The 20,905-nt window shown below is 38.6% G+C and overlaps 1 protein-coding gene across 2 annotated transcripts in view; it reads right to left on the bottom strand.

Moving 5' to 3' along the window:
• LOC144043346 (integrin alpha-6-like) overlaps positions 1-20,905 on the bottom strand; it is a 27,489-nt gene extending 6,584 nt beyond the window's left edge. The window contains exons 1-17 of one of the 2 annotated variants that reach the window (XM_077556885.1): positions 20,623-20,905; positions 10,307-10,434; positions 10,137-10,216; positions 8,821-9,082; positions 7,740-7,871; positions 7,444-7,657; positions 7,150-7,343; positions 6,213-6,310; positions 5,992-6,119; positions 5,836-5,925; positions 3,911-3,972; positions 3,661-3,830; positions 3,260-3,400; positions 2,058-2,173; positions 1,831-1,987; positions 1,663-1,740; positions 1,451-1,530 (exon numbers count right to left, since the gene is read on the bottom strand). In XM_077556885.1, the coding sequence (XP_077413011.1) occupies positions 1,451-1,530; positions 1,663-1,740; positions 1,831-1,987; positions 2,058-2,173; positions 3,260-3,400; positions 3,661-3,830; positions 3,911-3,972; positions 5,836-5,925; positions 5,992-6,119; positions 6,213-6,310; positions 7,150-7,343; positions 7,444-7,657; positions 7,740-7,871; positions 8,821-9,082; positions 10,137-10,216; positions 10,307-10,434; positions 20,623-20,804 (2,312 nt within the window). In that variant the 5' untranslated portion in view covers positions 20,805-20,905. The remainder of the gene's footprint in view (positions 1-1,450; positions 1,531-1,662; positions 1,741-1,830; positions 1,988-2,057; positions 2,174-3,259; positions 3,401-3,660; positions 3,831-3,910; positions 3,973-5,835; positions 5,926-5,991; positions 6,120-6,212; positions 6,311-7,149; positions 7,344-7,443; positions 7,658-7,739; positions 7,872-8,820; positions 9,083-10,136; positions 10,217-10,306; positions 10,435-20,622) is intronic. The other variant, XM_077556886.1, reaches the window with a different exon arrangement.

The raw sequence follows: 20,905 nt of genomic DNA, 5'->3' as shown, positions 1-20,905 counted from the left end.
AGTGAAGTTATGCAATTAATTACGATTAAAAACTTTAATAGCCTGATGTCCCGAATTTTGTAATAATCTTTTTTTCTTTCTTTTTTTAATTGAGTCACTGCCATTGACGGCTATAAACGTCAAAAATTAATTTAAACTATTTCTATTAGTTTAAATTAGAACAGATATGAAATTTGCGATTAATCGTGAGTTAACTAGTGAAGTCCCGCGATTAATTACAATTAATAATTCTTATCGCCTCTTGCCCCTAATTTTTAATAATCTTTTTTAAAAATGAATTTATGGCAGTTAATGAGTTCAAATGTACAACATTTTGTCCATATTTAAAATAGCATTTTTGCCAGATATCTGGTTAGGAAGTGTGTAGTCCTATGTTGACACCCCTCCACCCCCAAACCCCCCAAAAATGATGAAAAATTGTGCCCCCTCCTAGGCTAAAAATTTACAAATTAACAAAATGCACTGTCTATGCAATAAAGTTGTACAGCCATCTACAACCTCAATAATAAACATTAAATTACATGAAATTATGATACAAGGTGTATATTCATTTTGCAAGGACGGAATTATAAGTGGCTCATGTAAAATGTATCCTACTGGGATACAGTAGATGTAAAAAGTGTACACACCCTTGTTCAAATGGCCTTTTGTGATATATAGGATAAGGTAGCGAATATGAATAATTAAAAAAATAAAATTGACCAATTATGAGACGTATGACCTGTTCAATTTAATTGCTTTTGTTATATTTTTGAGAGAGAAGTAAAAACAAATTGTATAATGAACTGATTAATTTAATATGAAAATTCATTATTTTACACATTTTAACACACACAATTGTACTTTTCTGCAAATAATCTAGCTCGTCTGTCTGTTTTAAAATTCAAAAGTGGCCCTTGGGGCACAAAGTTTTGCTCAGGCCTTATATTTTAACCCAAGTCAACCCAAAAAAACATGTTCTATGCAGCCAAAAAATGGTATTCTTCTTAATATTACATTTGTGGAATATGAGTTAAGAAGCAAAATCAACCAGTTTTTATCCATCTGAACGGGCGGCCATTTTGCCACGTGCTATCAATCGGAAATGACATCACAGTTGCTCAGGGCCAATCACCTCACCTGTTTTCTGAAGCTGTGCCATGATTGGTCATTACCTGAGCACTGAGCAACTGTGAGGTCATTTTCAGTTGACAGCAAGTGGCAAAATGGTGGATTTTATTTCTTAACTCCGATTCCACAAATGCATTATTTTTCAGAATGCCATGTCTAGACTACTGGAGGCACATGTAAAACATTACTGTAAATTAAGTGCACACAATTGGTGTTTAGTTGTTCGGTCAAAGTGAGCTAAAATAAAATATAGCCGTCAAGACTGACTCTTGTGCAAGTGATGTGCTGGTAAAATGACTTTCAATGTAAAAGTGCACCAAATGCGGTCAGGTAAACTTACGTTTCGGGTTGAAGATCAATCTCTATTTCCGTGGTGTTTAGCGAGATGCCTGCTGTTCCCAGAATAATGTAAAAGGTTTTCTATAAACACAAAGACACATAATGCAAGTTTAAAGAAGAATGCTGTTAGTTGCTCCACACCATCCATTTGAGCACTTTGCTGCTAGATTTAGCAACTTTTCCTTAGCAACTAGCCACAATCAACAAGCTCACCTCAGAGTCCCGTTTGAAGGGGTTTCCAAGTTCACAGGTAGCCAGAGAGCCGTTCTTATTGGCCGTGCAAGTTACAGCCTGCAATCACAGTCTTTCAGTCACATCCGCAAGGAATTGTATATGCGTGTGAATAGGGTTTGTGTGTGCGGTGGGGGGGGGCGGTCATACATTGGGTGGGCCGCGGAAAGCGGAGTACGTCAGGGCACGTGGGAAGGCGGCGACCACTGACGCCTCGTGTGCATCATCTCCGTTCTGATTGGTCACCTTCACCTCCAAGGCGACGTTTTTCTGCTTGCTAAGCGAGATCACTGGCACGCCGTTCTCCCTAAACACAAACAATGTTTCAAAACATGGAGAAGCACAAGAAAAAACACGAGGCTTTTTTTTTTTCTTACAATGGTAACGGTTTGAAGGTGTCATCATCAGTTGTCCAGTAGCCATAACGATGCGCCACCTTTAAGTTACTGCGGCAAATATTGTCACTGCCACAACCCTCTTTCACAAATTGAACCTAGGAAGATATGAACATACAGATGACATGATGAACATACATGACTAACCAAACTAGCGAGCCAATCAGAGAGCTGACTGGTGACCTTGACGGGATTCCACTTATAAGGAGACAGAATGAGTGAGTCCAACTGTTTATTTGCACGCAGATCATCATTTCATAAACGGGAAAAGCGTGAAAGAGGTGCAAAAGCGGATATAAAAGAGGCAAGGGTCCCGGAGCGATCCTATTGGTCAGCTTTCTGGAATGCTGATTGGCTCGCTAGTTCACTTTTGATTCTATTGATTTTGTGGGCCCTGGGAAGAATAGGTTCACATGGCAACACATAGAGGCAGAAATTTGATTGCACAAACAAAAAAAAAAGATCCACATACATGTAATAGAAGCAGAGCAGCCAAGAGAAAGGCTACGCAAGGAAAAGAATAGACTGTTGGGAATAAATTAACTCATTTACTGCTATTGACAGCTACAGACGTCAAAAACTCATTTGAACTATTTCTATTAGTTTAACATTTTTTTCCATTTCTGTTAACAAGAGTATGAAAACCTTTTTTTTTGTACATTTAGAACAGATATAAAATTTGTGATTAATCGTGAGTTAAATAGTGAAGTCATGCAATTAATTACGATGACTAATTTTAATCCCCTGATGCCCCTAATTTTTAACAATCTTCTTTTTAAACAATTTTTTTTAAATAATCTTTTTTTTTTTTCTTCTAAAAATTAGGGGCATCAGGCGATTAAAATTTGTAATCGTAATTAATCGCATGACTTCACGAGTTAACTCATGATTAATTACACATTTTACATTTGTTCTAATACAATAAAAAAAAATCTAGGTTTTCATACTGTTGTTAACAAAAGTGGGAAAAAATGTTAAACTAATAGAAATAGTTCAAATGATTTTTTGACGTTTATAGCTGTCAATGGCAGTGAATGAGTTAATATAACTTATTAGAATTTAGGTCGTAAATGTAGCTCAGTTCTTCTGATAGTCCACCACTGAGTAATGACCAGTCAAAGCGTGAGTATATTTTCAAGACCCCTCGTAATCTACCCACGAAAAAGCAAAAACATCTTCCATACCTCTCCACGAGTTGTTTCTTCGTCTTTAGCGTCGAGGACAGGAGGCACTTCCGAGGAGCTCTGTCTACGTTTGCGTTTGCTATTCTGGATCTGCACGTCCACATCGATGGGTACCCCTCGAAGTTTGTCACGAATATTGTCCTGTGGGATTACACAGGATTATGGTCAAACCCACTTGTTGGTTGGTAACTGTGGATTTTCAGAAGATTGGGTTACTTTTACCCAAGGTTGGGTTGATTATTTTGACAAAGCAATCCTCAAATCCTCAACCCAACCCAGCATTGGTTTGGCCCCTTTTGGACCCGGCACTGGGTTAGCTACTACACCCGATTGGGTTACTTTTATCCCAACAGTTTTAAGACTCTCTTGTCATTCAGTTCCTGTGAAGGACGGGACTGGACCTGTATGGCCAGCTGGCGTGTGATGCACTGTTTCCTTCCTTTGGTGTCCAAGACGACGGTCCCTTTGGATTCGTAGTCGCTGTCAGAGCCCGACTGATGAGTAAAGGAGGCCCTGGGGATTAAATTCTTTTTTCTTTGGTCAGCGTCGATCATCAGGGTATAGACAAGCGCTAGAAAGGGACGCAAGAGTCAGCTTTGGTGTGCAAAAAGAGGACAAGCGTTTCTTAAAGGCAAAGTTGATTGGTATTACTCAGTCTTGGAGAGTAGTTCTTGGGGTTGGCAGTGTAGGTGAAGCAAGCTTGAATGTTCATGCTGAGGGAAGAACACAATCAGAAATGATGTGTTTTCATTGACATTAGTCAGTGAGAAGGATACATTACATGAAAACTACTTGAGCAACTTCTGTGGAACTTTGTGAGGAGTTTTGGCAGGTGAGGGAGCCGAGTTTCATGATTTAACTTGAATCAGGACTAGAATTTGGGGTTTTCTTGGGTAAAACTGACTTGTTATTATTTATAACATTTTTAAATTGTGAGTCGTTTGCTGTATATTTTAATAAAAATAAAAAAAATTCTGGAGAGTACAAATCTGGCAACTCCCAGCATACAATAATGCGGAAAGCAGAAGCTACTTTGTGAACTAAGCATCAAGATGATTACATTTAAATTGCTGTATTTAATGCAGGGTGAACTGGTCAACCACTAAGGTAAGTGCATGCAGATTAATTTCCGCTTATTAACTCATTCATTGCCTTTGACACCTATAGACGTAAAAAAATCATTTGACCTATTTCTATTAGTTTAACTTTTTTCCCCACTTTTGTTAACAAGAGTATGAAAACCTAGACATTTTTTTTCAAACTTTTTTTTGTAAAGAAAAAAAAAGATTAAAAATTAGGGGCGTCAGGCAATTACTTTTTTTAAATTATAATTAATCACATGACTTAAATAGTTTACTCACGATTAATCACAAATTTTATATCTGTTCTAAATGTAAAATAATTATTTTTCTAGGTTTTCATACTCTTGTTAACAAAAGTGGGAAAAACATGTTAAACTAGTAGAAATAGTGAATGAATGAATTTTTGACGTCTATAGCCGTCAATGGCAGTGAATTAGTTAAACTGCTTGGTCATCATTTTATCTTTTGCATCACTAACGGCTCTAAGACCTTTGAAAGAGAGTTTGGAATGAAACCACAGTCGTTTTCTATTGTGACGTATTAAAGGCTTTCTGTCTGTTTTGGTTGAGCCGGCGTAAGCGCAGTTTTTGATGTGGATGGCTGGCGCCGGCAAAATGCTAGTAACGTGTCCTACCTAATTTAATCCATGACAGCATAATAACGTGTCGATTTTCTAGCCAAGTACTGTAGTACCTTCGGACCCGCATTTTGTCTGGTGGGCAAAATTTCTTTTTTTAATGCTCTTTTCCCACATAAGAACAACATGGGAAAAACATTTGGGGGAGTTATCTTACGTTTTTAGTTGTTATAGTGGACGCCAGGATAGTATGGCTGTAATGTGTTAAAACTTACCAAGCTTATGTCACATTTTTATCATGAACATAATGCAAATCAACTTACGATTGTGATTGGTTAGTTAAGATCCAATCATGAACCAGAAGTGTTGATATCATCAGAAAAATGTGTTTCAGTTTAGACCACTGGGGCCAACTACGGGTCTTAAACTAGCGTTTAGTGATGTACAAATGAAGCTTCATGAAGCACTGATATTTTTTGACTCCTCTAGATGGCACTCTAGGTTTAAAGATGCAATGGAAATTGAATCACTTTCCATTGGACTTGTCTTTTTATATTTATACCAAGCGCACCATCTAGAGGAGTAAAAAAAAATAACACAAGTGCTTTATGAAGCTTCATTTTCCCATCACTACTAGCGATCAAACGTGATTCTGGGCTGGTCTTGTGTTCATGTTAGAGCACAGCGATATGCGATAGCAATGTAAGGTATTTGTTATTATTATTATGAACACCTTGAACAATGTGGTGTTTGGTAACTTTTTTTTCTCCCAGGGAAGTAGTCATTTCGATACAAGGATTCTGCCCAACAGCAACAATACGTGCAACATTCGTTTTCTCTAAACCAAACTACGACTCTTTGGTGACAGTTGAAGATTGTGCTCTTGCTATTGGTGCTTCATGTATGACCCCACATACCAGAACTTGTCCCCACAGTTCTTTTTGGTTAGGTCGATTTCCTTTGGTGTGAAATTGACTTCCTTCTTGATGGCGATGACTGGACGGGCTCTGAAAAGACAGGATGAGCATTTCTATAGGCAGGAATTGCGATACCAAACAGAGCAGAGCATTTACCTGTACACAAAGATGGCGTCAGAGAGAGATCCAATCGCCAGGTCGGGGTAGGAGTTCTTGTCCAGATCCATGTTACCCGCTAAAGAGTAGCCAAACATCGTCACTCCCGAAGGCTTGCCAGACAAAATCTACAGCAAAAATGTTCCAAACATTTGTTCCAAAATGTTGGATAATGACATTTTCTCAACGTTACACTAGGCCAAGAGGTTTTCTTTTTGCACCTGTGCTGCTTTCTTGGATTTGAGTCCTGTGTCTGACCCATGGTAGATGTAGACATTTCCTGAATTGTCGTCATCGTAAGGGGCTCCTACTGCAAAGTCTATTACAGTGAAGAACAATCATGACCATAAAGAAGAAGTTCTCAAACTTTTTTAATGCCCCCCCCCCCCCCCATCATAATCATTACAGTATTTAAATTCACTGCCATTGACAAGTCTACTTGTCAATTACATTTTTCTTAACGGGGCTAGATGACGGAGAATCTGATGATGCTCCACTGTAAATGTCAAACTTGCCCAAACACCAGTAGATGACATCATTGCCCCGTTTGTTTATACAAAATAAAAACAGTTTGAGAGTCCATGGGAGGAACGGCTGCATTTTGTGCAACCTATCGATTACAAAAGAACGAGATGAGACAAAAAGAAGAAAGTCTTTTTGTCAGATTATTGAACATAATATAGTGTGGGTATTAAAAGTTTAAAATTTTTCTAAAATGGCTAAATACAGAGATGGGCACTCCACAATTTCGGCCAGTGCTTTATGGCCCGGAACAACGGACGAAAACCTGTTTCAGTCAGTGCCCAGTCCGTGTATTTTTTTTCCAGGCTTCGCATCATAAAGCACTTGCCCAAAATGTGTGCATCCGTCAACGACGGGGGCCAACAGAGAGTCAGAAGTGCCCACCTCTGTTTAAATATAACTACCGCGTGTAGCCATAGCAATTAAAACGTTGCCTATTTTTTTAGAGAAAAGCCACAATTTTCCAATAAAAATTTTTGGGGAGTATGTTGCAATGGATTATTGGATTAAGTAGCCTATATAAACATTGTAGACAGACAATATAAAAAATACTCACAGATATACATTCTTTATCCTCTGCAAAAATCATCTTTTTTTAGTATAGTTTCCCTCAAATTATTAGAACAGAAGCCTCACCATGGTAACCATCCTGGTTGATGTCTCCCAGATTTTCCACAGCCAGGCCAAACATGGAGTCCTGCGGCCCATCTATTCTGGTGGGGGTGACCTTGTCCCATTTCCCGTCTTTGTTTACAAAGACGTACGTGGCCCCTCCGATTTCGCCATCCTTCTCGAAGTACTGAGGCGCTCCCACCACCATGTCATCCCAGCTATCAAACGACACCATCAGCATTTAATATACTACTCACCTTCAAACACTGATAATGCTGACAAACAAAAAAAACATTCCGTGCTTCCACTTTCACTCACCCGTCCCCGTTGAGATCCAGCACGGCCAGGTCATAACCAAAAGATGAGGCCAGCCCCTCCCCCTCCAGTGTGTACTCTTGCAGCAAGATGTTCCTCGTATTAGGGCCTTTCTTGAGAAACACCACTGCGCCGCTGTGGTTGGCCCTGGGAGCACCCGCCACCACCGTCAGCTGGCCTTTCTTGGTCAGACGTTTGCTTGAGTCCAGAGAGAAACCTGTCACCAGGAGACAAAGGCTTGTGAGTAATTAGAGTATCTCTGTAAACACATGGCACTGTGATAATTGCGCATGCTTTACCAAGGTAGCTACTGGCAGGAGCGGGGACAAGGTCGGGGTTCTTCTCGTTTTCATCCCCTGCCTCAAAAGGGCCGTCGTCATAAATGTCCATCTCTAGGAGGGTGTCATTCTTTTGTTCCAGACGGACCACACCTAGTGGAGAAGATGAGTGGGGATAATGGTACAGTTTTAACTCATTCACTGCCATTGACAGCTAGAGACGTCAGAAATTCATTTGAACTATTTCTATTAGTTTAACATTTATTTCCACTTTTGCGAACACAAGTATAAATACCTAGAAAAAAATATTGTAAATTTAGAACAGATATAAAATGTGTGATTAATCATTAGTTAACATGTGAAGTCATGTGATTAACTACAATTAAAAAATTTAATCGCCTGACGGGCCTAATTAAAAAAAATTTTTTTTAAAAAGGGACGTTTAATCGGAATTAATCGCATGATCATTTTATATCTGTTATAAATGTACAGTAAAAAATCTAGGTTTTCATAAAAAAATTAAATGAAATGAAAAAAAAAGTTAAACTAATAGAAATAGTTCACATGAATTTTTGGCGTCTATAGTCGTCAATGGCAGTGAATGAGTTAAAGTCAACTTTAAACATTTCTTGCCAATATTATGTTCTATGTGACCTCACTAGTCTAAACATGACATTCTGATTAATATTACATTTGTGGAATAAGAGTTATGAAGCAAAATGCAGCCATTTTTATCCATCTCAGGGGTCGGCCATTTTGCCACTTGCTGTCGACTAAAGATGACATCACAGTTGCTCAGGGCTCAGGCAATGACCAATCACAGCTCACCTGTTTTCTGAAGCTGTTACCTGAGACCTGAGCAACAGTGATGTCATATTCAGTCAACAGCAAGTGGCAAAATGGCGGACCCCTGAGATGGATAAAAACGGCTAGATTTTACTGCTTAACTCATATTCCACTAACGCAATATTAACCACAATACCATATTTGGACCAGTGCAGGCTGCATAGAACATATTATTGTCCCAAATTGTTTTTGTTAGATAACTTCCCCTTTCAAAAAATTCCCAACAAATCAAACCATGTCACATCTTATGGGTCACCTTTCCAGTTGTAAGCTCCGGGAGCCCCAAAGATGAAGTAGTGGTAGTCCTTGTCGAAAGTGGCTGAGAGTCCCTGCTGGCAGGAGCCGAACATCTCGTGACCTCTTGGCCTGCTGTCACAGAAATGCCAGTTTCCTCCATCCTCGCTGGATAAAGGATCGATTTGCAAATCCTGACTCAGCACATAGCAGCGGCCAATGATGTCACGGGATTCGATGGGGGTCTTCACGTTGGTCCTGCGCTGGTATCGATGAGCGCAGGTCTACATGGGGAAACAAAAAACATAATTTAACAATAACAAAAATAAATAAACAATAAAATACTATAATACACTTAAAGCACAGATGCTGCTGTCGACCACAACTCTCGCCCTGACACTCACGCATAGACCGACTCGTGTCCAGGCCCCGCCTCTTAAAGGCATGTATCTCACAGAGTGCCTTTTGTAAAGTATTTGCCCCCTTCTCAATATTTATTTTTATTTTCACCGCTTTAATGTTTAATAAATATCAGATGAAGACAACCTAGGTAAAGCATAAAATGCCGTTTTCAAACATCAGTTTTATTTATTAAGGGGCAAAACAAACCTATCCAAAGCTACCTGGGCCTGAGTGTAAAAAGTACTGATAACTAGTACCAGTAGCTAATACTTGGTTAGGCAACCCTCAGCAACAATAACTCAAATCAAATCAAAATCAAATCAAAACTGGTAATGAGTCTTGCACATCTCTGTTGAGGATATTTTGGCCGAATCCTCCTTGCAGAATTTCTTTCTGAAAGGTACACGCTACACAGAAATTGTGACTCTATTTATAGTGGGGCCAAATAGACTCAGGTTTAGAGTAATATTTACACTTGGAAGAGAGTAAAATACAGAATTGAAAAATATAAATAAAAGTCACTCAAGGGTTGAAGAACGAATGCGCGACCTTCCGTTTGGGAGACATTCGATTTACTTGAGACACGCAGCCCCTTCTGTATGTTAGCATATCGCTCATGTCAGCTGGACTTTTTGTAACTCCAAAACCAAAAATGATGTTTTTGGTCTCCTCTTGGAGATAAGCAAAGAGTAGGAGGGGCATAGCTCAGGTGATAGTGTGGCAGTCTCCCAATCTGAAGGTCATGAGTTTGTTCCTCAACCCTTAAGTGACTTTTATTTGATGTATTTTTTTTTTTCAATTCTTTATTTTACTCTCTTCTAAGTGTAAATATTAGCCTACTCTAAAACGGAGTCTATTTGGTCCCACTCTAAATAGAGTCAAATTTACTCAGAATTTACAAATTTACAGAATTTAGTGAAATTTTGATGCACTCACCACAATCTTGCCACCTGGCCCCTGACTGTTGACTGTCACGCCCATCCACTGGTTCTGTTTGCTTTCTCTAGTTGTGTCCTCTGCACAATATTCAAAGCAATTAGTGTGATATTATTTCAAAAGCTCAGCATTATAATAAGATCTCCAGGCCACAGTCAGAAAAATCTCACCGTCTTCATCAAAATTAACTCGCACGCAACTCTTGGAGGATGAGCTCATTTCACAGCTGTAGAGTCCCCCCGTCACTGTTGCCGTTTGACCGCTAAAGCCTTTGGCTCTCGGGGCCCCGACCAGTAGCCTGGAACAGACGCAAGAAAGAATATATTAGGAAAAACACCATATGGGGCTCCATCAGTTGCACACTGTGCAGTTGAAGAAGCTTAAACTGTCATTTTCACTCTACTAGCGCTTCCTCTTGTGCATCACATTAGCACACATTCCAGTGTTTAACACAGCAAGCAATTCAAAGACGCCTTCTATCACTCTCTGCACACACACAGGACGCCTTTGTGGGTTGAAGATCGAGGCAAAGGCCTCAAGCCGTTTAAACCTATGAGTGAGCAGAGTGCTACTGAAAAACAAGGATGTCATCTTTTGAGCGGATGCTTTTGTGACATATTTTCATCTACTGTCAATCGGGTGCTGAGTTCCCGGCCACTCGGCCAGGCATAATTCGTTTCACTATTTTGTACATTTTGGTAAAAAAAAAGAAGAAGCACAACATTGTTGGGGAAAGTCTGTGACTAAACTATCAATCGATTTATAACAAGCCTCTTGTAAGATTTTGGTGTAGCAGCACCTCTACAGTAAGCATTATGAGCATTCAAAATAAACAAAAACTGAGCTTGGACTTTTTTTCTTCTTCTTTTTTTTTTAACCTTTATATGAAAAGACATTCACAACACGTAAATTGACATTTGTGAATACTGTAGTTTGAATATTAACATATACAATCCTCTTTGTGTCTTAATAGGAGTTATAATGTTAACTGGAAACTAGTCCGTTAGCTTGGCTTTAACTAACTTAAGTATATTTGTATCTGTTTCCGTTTTGCAGCAATTAGCATTAGAATATAGCTAAGTTTCATCATTATTCACAAATCTGTTGAAAACACCGGGGAAACTAGCTTTTTTGCAACGTGGCCCTGGTTGATCTCTTATACTCTGCTGCCGTTTCTTGTAATGACGATCAGAGCTTTAAGCAACTTCTCCAGGTCAGAGGCTGCATCAAAACATATTGTAGGCTCTAGCATAAAAAAAACAAAACACAAAAAGGACCATGGCAATATTTAAAATAGAACGTTTTTATATGTTTTTGGGAGCAAATGACTTAATATTAACACATGCACAACACACAGCAGCTTGCTTCTCTCATTTCAATTCAAAGAGAACAGTGGAGCTGCCTCTGACTACCTAAACCGTCACTACAATAACATACTATCCTGGATCAAAGCCGACCCAAAGCAAACTAAGCAGCTGCTTAGTGCCTCTTGACCACAAGGGGGCCCCCCCCAGAAAAGAAAAGAGAGAGAGACAGACAAATAGATAGACAGACAGTGAGTGAGTGAGTGAGACTGACAGAAAAACAGACAGATAGACAGACAGTGAGTGAGTGAGTGAGTGAGTGAGTGAGTGAGTGAGTGAGTGAGTGAGTGAGTGAGTGAGTGAGTGAGTGAGTGAGTGAGTGAGTGAGACAGTATAACAGACAGACAGTGAGTGAGTAAGTAAGTAAGTGAGTAAGTGAGTGAGTGAGTGAGTGAGTGATTGAGTGAGTGAGTGAGTGAGTGAGACTGACAGAAAAACTGACGGACAGTGAGTGAGTGAGTGAGTGAGTGAGTGACAGACAGACAGATAGTGAGTGAGTGCGAGACAGTAAAACAGACAGACAGACAGACAAACAGTGAGTAAGTGAGTAAGTGAGTGAGTGAGTGAGTGAGTGAGACTGACAGAAAAACTGACGGACAGTGAGTGAGTGAGTGAGTGAGTGAGTGACAGACAGACAGATAGTGAGTGAGTGCGAGACAGTAAAACAGACAGACAGACAGACAAACAGTGAGTAAGTGAGTAAGTGAGTGAGTGAGTGAGACTGACAGAAAAACAGACAGATAGACAGACAGTGAGTGAGTGAGTGAGTGAGTGAGTGAGTGAGTGAGTGAGTGAGTGAGTGAGTGAGTGAGACAGTATAACAGACAGACAGTGAGTGAGTAAGTAAGTAAGTGAGTAAGTGAGTGAGTGAGTGAGTGAGTGAGTGAGTGAGTGAGTGAGTGAGTGAGTGAGTGAGTGATTGAGACTGACAGAAAAACTGACGGACAGTGAGTGAGTGAGTGAGTGAGTGAGTGACAGACAGACAGATAGTGAGTGAGTGCGAGACAGTAAAACAGACAGACAGACAGACAAACAGTGAGTAAGTGAGTAAGTGAGTGAGTGAGTGAGTGAGTGAGACTGACAGAAAAACTGACGGACAGTGAGTGAGTGAGTGAGTGAGTGAGTGACAGACAGACAGATAGTGAGTGAGTGCGAGACAGTAAAACAGACAGACAGACAGACAAACAGTGAGTAAGTGAGTAAGTGAGTGAGTGAGTGAGACTGACAGAAAAACTGACAGACAGTGAGTGAGTGAGTGAGTGAGTGAGACTGACAGAAAAACTGACAGACAGTGAGTGAGTGAGTGAGTGAGTGAGTGAGTGACAGACAGACAGATAGTGAGTGAGTGTGAGACAGTAAAACAGACAGACAAACAGTGAGTCAGTGAGTAAGTGAGCGAGTGAGACTGACAGAAAAACTGACAGACAGTGAGTGAGTGAGTGAGTGAGTGAGTGAGTGAGTGAGTGACAGGCAGACAGACAGATAGTGAGTGAGTGCGAGACAGTAAAACAGACAGACAGTCAGTCAGTGAGAGAGAGAGAGAAAGAGAGAGAGAGAGAACTAATTAATGTATTATTAATATATTATTAATATATTTTCCATGTGTGTTTATAAGCAACCTCAAAAATTGACAAGAAACGCCTATGATTCTCTGTATGTATTTGACCCCCTCTTCTCAGTTCACTTCCACTCTTCTGACAACATGTCGTGATGTCATTCAATCATGGTGGAACAAAAACAGGTTTTCACCAATTTTCCATTCAAAACAAAGTATAGAATCCAAATTATCTTGAAATAAGATTCATATTGAACTCAAGAATGACTGTGTTGTAATGTGTCTATAATAAGCAAAATAGCACTCTATTATACTGGGGGAAATTTTAATTTAACATTAAAAATCTAAAAATAATAATAATAATAATAAGTTGCCTTGCTTCTTTTGGTAAACACTTTGGCCACCAGAGAAAGAATAACTGTATACTGTACATGGAGACGGTCACATCTCAGTAAGCTGTAGTTATAGTTGTCATTCCCCGCAGAGGATAAAGAAGATATACATGTGAGTATTATTGTTTTATCAGCTGAAATGCCTTGCTCCAACGTTTGTCTTCAAATATCCGTTGCTTGAAGAATTACAACCCTGCGACAACTATGCTATTTATTAGTCAGTCTACAGTGTTTTGCATTGTTTGGATAGGCTCCAGCTCACCCGTGAGCCTAATGGGGATAAGTGGTATAGAAAATAGATGGATGGAGCATAGCGCTGACATTACTCGCCAATTCACTGACAGTAGCCCAGCTGTTAATCTTATCGTTGAACGGCAGAGGAGGAAGCACTGTTACGTTGGCCTCGTCTACAGGAAGAACAAAGAAAAACAGACAGTGTGTGTGTGCGCGCGCTGGTGTGTAATAATTTACACACAAATGCACACATGGGGACACACATTCCGTGGTGCAGAGCAACAGAGTGACCATAACAGAGTCATCCCACTGAGGGAGGTGCAATTTATTTTTTGTTTTTTTTTAACTCCTTTTTTTTTTTCTCGGCAGTGCTTTCTTGGGCGCAGCCTGTTGCTTGGCAACATCTGGCGGCGCCCTGTCAGAGAGAGAGAGAGAGAGAGAGAGAGAGAGAGAGAGAGAGAGAGAGAGAGAGAGAATGCGGCCAATTCAACCATATGCTGCCCAACCTCAATTTTTCCACAAAATGTCTGCCAGGAGCCCATCCCGAGTCTATTCAAAAATTTGTTGCCCAGATCATTAAATTATTTATGTCAAAATTCTGTTCAGCTTCTGCAGTTTTTTTTTTTTTAAAGATATTTGATGTTGGATAATCTTTCATAACCTGAGGCAGAAGAAAGTCCAAGGAGCAAAAACCTGACACTCCTCCTTGTTAGCTAGCAAATACCAAGGCCCCACAATTTCACTGCATGCTTACCTGTACTCATACTTAAATACGATCAAAAAAGTTGTATAAGTGAGAAAATGTAAAATAATGCCCAGTTTTGATTGACACTGTCAGAGAGGGATTCATTTAGCAGTACAGTATACTGTATATGTTGATTATTGTAGGTTGTAGTTGCAGCAAGGCACTGCGCTATATTGAAGTGTTTCTGAGAGTACTTCGTAGAATAGAATATAAAAAGTCGGCCCACTAATAATAGAATAACACCCTACCCCTTAAAAAAAAAAAAAATTATGCATATAAAAAGTCTACACACCCGTCACGGTTTTGATGGGGGGATCGCATATAGCATGTACACAAGACGCATGTAAACTGGTTATTCTATTTTATAGCGTTTCAGAAAGCAGAATTTTGACATTAACCCGAATATTGATGACATATAAACATAGTGATTCCAGACCATCTGTCTGCCTAAAGATTCAATTCGATTCAGATTTTTGTGTCCGCGATTCGATTCAGAATCGATTTTTCGGTTAGGAAGGGTTTTTTTTTTTTTCAAAATGATTTCATTGACAGTGATTTTTGCTTCAATCTATTGATGTGCAAGGAATTGTAATGATCTACTCCAGTTTGACTCGCTAATGCTAATTAGCGCGCTACTTGCGGCACTTTTATCACTCAAAAGAACGGCTCCACGCTGAAAAAACAACAACTTTTATTGGAATAACTTGATTCTGACTTTTTCCTTCTACTCTCTAATGTAGCTACAACTTAACAGTGTATTGGACCGCGTGAAACCACACTGCCCCTCAGTGGCCAAATCGGGTACAACATGAACAGTGCTCCAAATAAAGGCACACAAAGACAAAGGCAAAACAATATAAAATTATTTAAATAAAATCGATTTTGGGACATTTAAAATTGATTCTGAATCGTACTAAATGAGAATCGCGGTTCTTATGAGAATCGATTTTTTGGCACACCCCTACTAAAAATTACATGAACTCCCCTCTGAACTTGAGAAAACACAATGAGGTTTTTATGTATATATGTATTGTTACTGAATTTACTTTAATTGATGTTATTTTATAAAGATTAAATATATTACTGTTTTAGTAATTAATATTCAGAAGTTGCACATTCCTATTTTAAATTTGTGTCTATTTGATGTTTATGCTCTAAATAAAAATAATAACAAATCAGTCGTGTTTTCTTCACTGAGTAGCCTACTTAATTTGTCTCAAGTAAATATTTAGAGGTGTTTTTTTCCCCTTTGACTTGAATAAAAATAATCTAAAGTAACAGCACAGTCACTTCACTCCCAACTATTTTCACTGAAGCAACCCCCTTCACTCCCGGAATATTGTCTTCTATGGCTATAAGAACATGGAACCTACCAAAAGAAAGATTAGGGTTTCTTCTTTCATCAGGAAAAAAAGTATATATGTATCTGTTAGTCACAAACCTGTTGAAAACACTGGGGAAACGAGTGCTTGTTGCAACGATGCCCTGGTTGATCTCTTTTGCTCTGCTGCCACCTGCTGGCCGTTTTTGTAATGACGACCATTGATTTAAGCGACCTCTTCAGGTCAGAGGCTGCATCAAAGCCTTCTGTATAGTCTTAGCATTAAAAAAAACAACATATACTGTAAATATGTTTATGAGACCAAGGCAATATTTAAAATATAACGTTTTTGTATGTGTTTGTGAGCAAATAAGTTAAAGGGGAATTCTAGTAAAACATGCAACACAATTATATGTACTATGCACCAACCACTCTAAATATATATATATATATATATATATATATATATATATATATATATATATATATATATATATATATATATATATATATATATATATATATATATACATTATTATATTATTATATATAATAATATTCTGATTAATATTGAATTTGTGGAATATGAATTAAGCAACAAAATCCCCGTTTTTATCCATCTCAGAGGGTGGCCATACATCATAGTGCCTAAGGCTACGTTTATATAATGGCAATCTGAGCAAAAGTCGCAAAAGTGGCATCTCATCTCCACTTTTTATTTCACATATCGATGAGCATTTATCAGAGAAAATATGTCTGCATACGGTGATGCAGGGAATTCTATTGTGTGCATACCAGGTGGCTAAATAGTACTGTGATGTCACGCTGCCATATCCATGCGTTGCGCATGAGTAAAATTTCCCTTCATCTTTGATCTGCGATCTCCGTCAATAATCAAAAAACAAAATGACGGCTGCTAGCAATTTCCATTTGGACAGATGAAGAAGTTGAGTCACTTCTACAAGCAACTTTAGACTATAAGGTAAAAAAAAAAAAAACGGCATTGAATGGGAGTCCAGCCAAACAAAATACGCTGATGGATATGGTCAGACAGTGTTTACGTCCCTGTACTGGCACATGCAAACGGAGTATTGAGTATTTAAGCCCCCAAAACGCTATCTAAACGAAAGGCGCTTCTGATAAAAACCAAAAACTGGCCCTAAGAGCTCCACTTCTTAACATCATATGACCCAGAAAGCAGGTGTACCGTGACGCTCGTTATCTGTTACTCCCCACTACTTTATACTATTGGTAGTAGCGTTGATGAGTTACTTTACAATTTAAGGGCGCCGTTTTGTTGACCAGGCTTGTTGATCAGGCTTCCCGTTCTGTTTTTGACGGCTTGTAACTGTAATTGTGGCATGTCAAATGACAATAAATCTGAAATTATATTCCATTATCAAGCTGAGGGTCAAAATCCTTTTTAACAATAAACACTGTTAAATCAACACCTCTCTTGTACTGGCGCTCGATTGTGCAAGTGTGCCTAATAAAGTGTCCATAGGCTGCACACTCCCACACACTTTATATCCATGCATTGGTCAAACTTCCGCCGAGCTTTTACGCCCTCACTTCGAGGCAGGAAGCTGTCTGCCAATGATGACACACGCCTACTCACAAACACACACGCATGTACAGGTACACAACCATAACAGCTCCTCTTGCCCTCACCTGCAGGTACACGCACAACATCGCTGCAGGGCGTGAAGAACCAAATATGATACGACTAAATACTTGCTGCACACGTGGCTGCGAGGGGAACATGAAAGCACACTCGCACTCATTTCGCCATACTGTGTTGTAAACCAATAAACTCACATATTCACTTCTGAAACGAGCTCGTTCCAGCTCCGTGTGTGCTCTGTGAAGATCTTGCGAAACAAACGTAGCTTGTGCAAGCATGCACACACATATCCGAGTTTGGAATCTGATGTTCCACATCCACGTGTCTCGACAGCATTTATAGTCAACCAATAGAATCAAACTGGATAATATGCCCTTGACCGGAGACTTAAAACAAGTTTCTCTAGATCCGTGAAGCCCAACTAGTGTGCCATGGTACGTTCGTGTGCCGTGACTTGGTCCGAAAGTATTTACTTACTCCAAATAATGTAGTTTTATCCAGCGAAATGTTCTGCCACTAGGTGGCAGAAAGGCACATAATAACCAATCAATCAATCAATCAATCATGGCATTTATAATCATGTTCTCTTGTACAGGGAAAATCCACAGGAACTAAGTATACCAGCATACAGGATTTAAAAGAAGAAAAAGAAGCAAAAGAATTGAACAAATTAGTGATAATTCATTAGGGTATATTGATTGCTGGGCAATACATCTAATTAATTCAATACATCGTCATTTCAAATATCGAATTGTTGAAAATGTGCTAAATTGTGAAATTGAATTTTGGCTTCTAGATTATTAAAAGCTTTTGTTCTTATGTTCTGTTACATCTCGATGTTATTGTGAGTTGTGATTTTGCACACGTGGTAGAATGCTGAATGGGTGGTTTACAAGGCATGCTTACAAAAGCTACCAACTACTTCATTGTGGCATTTAAACACAAATTATGAATGTTAAATTTTATTTAAAATCAGCATACATTATTTTCTGAACATTTTGCACAAGAATTATTTTTGAAAAAATTAAACCTTTCAATAAATGTTTGTTGAGTCTGTTAGATTAAATCGATTAAAATCGTAATCGTCCTGAATAAAAATAAAAATAAAAATAAAAAATAGAGATTATATTTTTTATCGCCCAGCCCTACTGGAAAGTGAAATAATTAGCGCCTCAAGGCAGTTCATTTTATTTAGCGCATCACCTCAATATACGTATATGCAATTATTTTTTTAAGAAATGTTTGGTTTTCAGCAATTTATTTTTAGCTAATCGAAATGTTTCACGTTATTATGTACAATAATTTTGACTTGAATCATCGCGCCAGCACACACAAGAGCCTATTGAGGATAAGTGGCACAAAGACTGTTTAAGAGCAAGACCATATTAAAGATCAGTGTTAAGTGTGTATAATGTTACAGAGTCTTGCAATCATTTTAAAGATGCTTTTAAGGAATAAAACTTCACTTTTGATGAACACATAGGCCTACTGCCCTACTATATTTTATTGTTGTCGTAGTGGCAGTACTTGAAACCTTAGATTTCTTTGACGTGGTACTTGGTGTAAGAATTTTGAGAGCCACTCTTTTAACCTGTAAAACTACAAATCATCTTCATTCAAAGCATGAAGCATTCCTCAAACTAATTACAAAATTAAAAACCCGGTTTTGTGTTGTTTTGTTATGTTTTTAATAAGACCTTTAAGATGGAATCCAAAGTACAGTATAACATTGCTTTGCAAGATAAGAATATCGAAAACATAGCAGAGAAAAAGCTAAAAAACAACTTTTATCAGCTACTTTATGGAGCCACTTGATTCACATTCCACCACTGTCAGTGTCCAATCCTTTCATAACAGGATCCGTTGTCATGACAAAGTAAAATATGGACGGCTATTTTCGCAACATGCACATGCACACTCCTTGTCTTTTTGATTCATGTAAAATTTAATATTTTATATCTGATGTGTATTTTTACATATTTTAAGCACATGCATGTCAAAACTCATGTTATATTTTGGTCTTAAAGTAAGACCAAAATAAATATTTTAATTATTATGATTAAGACTCTTAAATCATAATAATTAAAATATTTATTTTTCTGAGACTTTTTTTTAACTATACTTTGCTGCACTTATGTAGATTTTTTTCAGATATTGTTATACATTATTAACATTTTTAATTCTTTATTTCATATATTAACCATGTTGAAATGTTTTATAGATGTGTAGAGTAGGTGAAATAGTGTTGAACTCAGTATAATTTGACCTTAACCTTGTTTTTGTCTAAAAATTCCTTCTCAGTGTTTTGCGCACACACATTCTGTTTGTGAGAACAGATTTTGCAACACACAAACCCTGAGAGCACCATCACTCATGGCCACTCTAAATCCAGTTCAATTTGTTTGTGAGATATTTTTTTGGGAAAAAAGTATGAAAAGTACCCTGAGAGTATATTTTGTCTAAAAAGATGAACACAGCTGCAGACTGTGTATGAAAATAATATTATGTAACATATTGTGTGAGAACCAATCTGTTTTACTTATTCATGATGGGAGGAGGAATAGGTGTTCTCTTACTGATTTGGATTCTTTAAAAGCTGTATTCCGCAAAAGAGGGGCACACACGCACCCTGGAATTCCACCTTTTACGTGATGTTCAGTGTTGTGTGACCGGAGATTCTCTGTAATAAATCATCTTTGCAAGGAGTTTTTCTCACAAGAAGTCTATCTTCAAGTTTTTGGAACACGCAAAAGAGGATAAATAATTAGCCTCTATCAATATCTATAGGTTACTTAATTATTTTTCTGATAACTTTTTACTTCCTTTAAAAACAGACAAGGAAAGCAAGACATTCTCATACTGTATTTTCATTATATTTTCATTTTGTTATGTGCATTCATGAGTGCTTAAAGAGCTTTGTCACGGGTATATTTAGTGTTTGAGTTCTTTTACCACCCCTGTTTAAAACCCTGCGAGTCTAAAATGAAGCCCTATCACCTGTGGCGCAACGTGACGTGAGCGCGCACGCAAACGTGCGCGAGCCCAAAGGCTCACCAATTTATCAAACTTTAACAGAAAAGGCAAGACTTCTTAAACATTAACAAAGGTTGAAAACTGAAGGGCGCAGACACATTAGTGTAGAAAAAGAGCTATGAGCCCAAATGATGACGTATGAGTGCATAATTATTCAGATTATTATTACTTTAACGCAAAATGTGAGAAGGTGCGTGTAGAATAAAAGTTGCTCTCACATTCGTTTATCCCGTGGGTAAAGCTGCCGGTGCATGGCAAGGGAGAAGCCGAAGAGGCTGTTAGGATCTCCGTCCTTGCGCACGACGTCCTCCGTGTCCAGGTTGAAGGCTGAAGACAGTCGACCGCATCCCAGCAGGAAGGCGAGAAGCAGCCGCAGCGCACCTGACGCCATCCCCTCCATGACACTCGTGTGGATTCAATGGGAAAACTTGTGTTAAAAGAAAAAGTGAATCCTTGCTCCAAGAGCGAAGTGACACTGTGAGAATGAAAAGGAGGGGCTGC

Source organism: Vanacampus margaritifer, chromosome 2 (assembly GCF_051991255.1).
Source record: "Vanacampus margaritifer isolate UIUO_Vmar chromosome 2, RoL_Vmar_1.0, whole genome shotgun sequence".
Lineage (NCBI taxonomy): Eukaryota > Metazoa > Chordata > Actinopteri > Syngnathiformes > Syngnathidae > Vanacampus > Vanacampus margaritifer.
Note: the sequence above shows the minus strand (reverse complement) of the source record. Positions and strands in the feature narration are given on the sequence as shown.